Source organism: Microtus pennsylvanicus, chromosome 5, assembly GCF_037038515.1.
Source record: "Microtus pennsylvanicus isolate mMicPen1 chromosome 5, mMicPen1.hap1, whole genome shotgun sequence".
Lineage (NCBI taxonomy): Eukaryota > Metazoa > Chordata > Mammalia > Rodentia > Cricetidae > Microtus > Microtus pennsylvanicus.
In genome coordinates, this window is record NC_134583.1 from 80,689,210 (window position 1) to 80,692,660 (window position 3,451).

Below are 3,451 nucleotides of genomic sequence, written 5' to 3' on the forward strand. Positions count from 1 at the left end.
CTCTTCCCCTTCCTGTGGGTTCTACAGCCCCCAGGCTTGCTTGCCAGATGCCTTTTGCAGGCTTCACTATCAGGGAGGTTGGGAGCTGGTGAGAGATCCCAGAGCAGAGCGACATCTCCAACCACCCTGTCTGTCAGGGAGGAAGCACCTTGGGTGCCACAAATCTCTATCTCTGCCAAGAGCATCACAGATAACAAAATAAGAGAGGGAAGCTGGGGAGTGCAGTGGCAGAGACGGACCCTGCTCGGTCCTTACTCCCTCTCAGAAGGCCGCGCCTTGAGCAGACAGACAAGATGTTGTCATCTGTCACCACCAGGCTCTGTCTGGACTGTTCTTATGCAATGGACCCTTACCCCACCTTCCTGTGAGAACAAGAGACCCTCACTAGCGAAAGATAATGCCACCTGGTTCTCGCTACTTCCTCTATACACAATGTAAGACATGATAATCACCAGACGTGGTAGAGTCTATTATGAAGGAATAATTATGACAAATTGTTAAGAGAAAAGAGACAGCTGGGCAGTGTGTACGCCTTTAATCCCAGCACTCGGGAGGCAGAGGCAGGCAGGTCTCTGAGTTCAAGGCCAATTCAAGGCCAAGTTCTGGTCTACAGAGCTAGTTCCAAGACAGTCAGAGCTGTTACACAGAGATACCCAGTGTCCAAAAAGAACCTAGAAAAGTCCTTTTAGAAAGAAAAGAGACAAGAGAAGTAGGGCAACACAGCTCTGGCTATCAGGCTTTAACACAGCCGGCAGCAACATTTCAATGAAAGTGAAGAAAAAGAATGATCCAGTTAAATAGAAAGATGGGAAATCTAAGTGGAGAAACGAATTCTTCCAAATTGTAGACGTTGACCCTTTTCGTTAAGATGGCGCCGAAAGTGAAGAAGGAAGCTCCTGCCCCTCCCAAAGTCGAAGCTAAAGCGAAGGCCTTGAAAGCCAAGAAGGCAGTGCTGAAAGGCGTCCACAGCCACAAAAAGAAGAAGATCCGCACGTTGCCCACCTTTCGGCGTCCCAAGACCCTGCGGCTACGAAGGCAGCCTAAATACCCCCAGAAGAGCGCGCCCAGGAGGAACAAGCTTGACCACTATGCCATCATCAAATTCCCCCTGACCACCGAGTCAGCCATGAAGAAGATAGAAGACAACACACTTGTGTTCATTGTGGACGTCAAGGCCAACAAGCACCAGATCAAACAGGCTGTGAAGAAACTCTATGACATCGATGTGGCCAAAGTCAACACCCTCATAAGGCCCAACGGAGAGAAGAAGGCGTATGTTCGGTTGGCTCCTGATTATGACGCTCTGGATGGTGCCAACAAGATTGGAATCATCTAAACTGAGCCCAGCCGGCTAATTCTAAATATACACTTTTTCACCATAAAAAAAAACAAACAAAACAAAATTGTAGACGTTAAATTGTTAAGTTAAATGGGACCCAGTGATGGGGCTCAGAGGGTAGAGGTGCTTGACAAGCAAGCCTGATAACCCAAGTCCTAGCTCTAGAAAACCATCTCCAAAGAGTTGTCCTCTGATCCCAGCAAGCTGATCTCTATGAGTTCAAGCCATTCTGGTCTACATAAAGAGTTCCTTGAGGGGGCTGGAGAGATGGCTCAGTGGTTAAGAGCATTGCCTGCTCTTCCAAAGGTCCTGAGTTCAATTCCCAGCAACCATATGGTGGCTCACAACCATCTGTAATGAGGTCTGGTGCCCTCTTCTGGCCTGCAGGCATACAAGCAAACAGAATAATGTATACCTAATAAATAATAATAATAATAAAGAGTTCCTTGATAGCCAAGGGCCACACAAAGAGAGAGAGACCCTGTCTCAAAAGTCAAAACAACAAAATCTAAATATGATAAAAATAAAGTTTGTCTTTTGTCAATTGACTCCTTTTTCTTTAATTTATTTATTATGTATACAATATTCTTTCTGTGTGTATGCCTGCAGGCCAGAAGAGGGCACCAGACCTCATTACAGATAGTTGTGGGCCACCATGTGGTTGGCTGGTAATTGAACTCAGGACCTTTGGAAGAGCAGACAATGCTCTTAACCTCTGAGCCACCTCTCCAGCCCCAATTGACTTCTTTGTTTGTTTGTTTGAGTCAGGGTCTCACTATGTAGCCATTTCTCTGATGTATTGCCAATTTAACATGGTGATTGGACTGAATCTGCTAAGGATTTGATTTCTTATATCTGTATTCATAATTGAGATTGTATTGTTATTTGGAATGGAACGCTTGTCAATTTTTACTATTGAGGTTATATTAGACTCAAATAATTCTTTGCAGAGTTTAATACCAATTGTCTTTAGCACTGTTTGCACCTTCAAAATTTTAAATGTCCAACCCATAAAACTGTGTTGGTTGGTATGGTCTGTGGAAGGAATTGCTTGGCACGCTGCTGCGATCACCCCACAGTCCTTGTCCACTCCCATTTCAGGTCTCTCCTCGAGATGCTTTCAGAAAAGAGCCCTGTTCCTAGAAGATCGGCTCCTTGTCTTTCTCAGGCTGGTTCTTACTACATAGTCCATCTGGGGCTCACACTTCAGTCTTCCTGGATCAGTCTCCTGAACGCCGGGGTCACAGCCATGTGCCAGCACTCATGACACGCTTTCCCTCCAGGTGTGCAACTATTATAGTGTTGTACCTGACTCCACTTGTATTTAAGGGCTGCTTTTTTATAGTCAATTACTTTTGGTAACCTATGGGTTAAGCCATTTCTGTGCCTTATTTATTTCAAGACCCATTATAAATATTTTAAATTTCAAGATGTGCCTGTCCTCTCTCTGATATCTTTTCTCTGGTGTCATTTCTCAGCTGCCGACACTGGGGACAGGAATAGATTTCTCCATTCCCTATCCATACAGATGTGCCTTCCTCTAATCTCTCCTGTCACACTCTGCGTTCTTACCTGACTTGTAGACAGCTCCCCTGCTTTAAAAATAATTCTTACTTTATGAGGACATCTTATTTATCCTTTTGTGTCCTGAGCCCATTTTTCTTGTTTTTTGAGCAAAAGTACAAAGCAGGCATTTAAAAAATATTTCTCTGCTAGAAAATCTCTCTAAATGCTTTTCATCATCTTTTTTTGTTGTTATATCCTCTATCTTGCACGACAGAGAATCTTTTCACTAGTTCCACGTAAGTTTGTTTTGGGCGTATACATGTGTATGGGTTGCATACACTTGTATATATACACATGTGCAGATGTGTGAACAAGTGTGAATATATATGGGTATAGGATGAGTGTGAGATACATTGTGTACCTGTGTGTGCTGGTATATGCAAATGTGTCCCCCACACGTGTTCATGTTGCTTTATGGGAATGTGCTGTGTGCATGCTTGTGTGTCTCCTGATTGTTTTACCCTGGAGGCAGGAGGCCTGACCCACTCAAAAGGGGTAGTGCTTCTTGATCTTTTATAGACTTTGCTTTCACACCTAACCTGAGCA

The 3,451-nt window shown here is 44.2% G+C and overlaps 1 protein-coding gene across 1 annotated transcript; it reads left to right on the forward strand.

Annotated features, from left to right (window-relative positions):
* Positions 1-868: 868 nt before the first annotated feature.
* On the forward strand, positions 869-1,403 carry LOC142850992 (large ribosomal subunit protein uL23-like). The gene has a single exon (XM_075974883.1). It carries the CDS (start codon positions 869-871, stop codon positions 1,334-1,336), a length of 468 nt encoding a protein of 155 aa, XP_075830998.1. The 3' UTR covers positions 1,337-1,403.
* Positions 1,404-3,451: the final 2,048 nt, after the last annotated feature.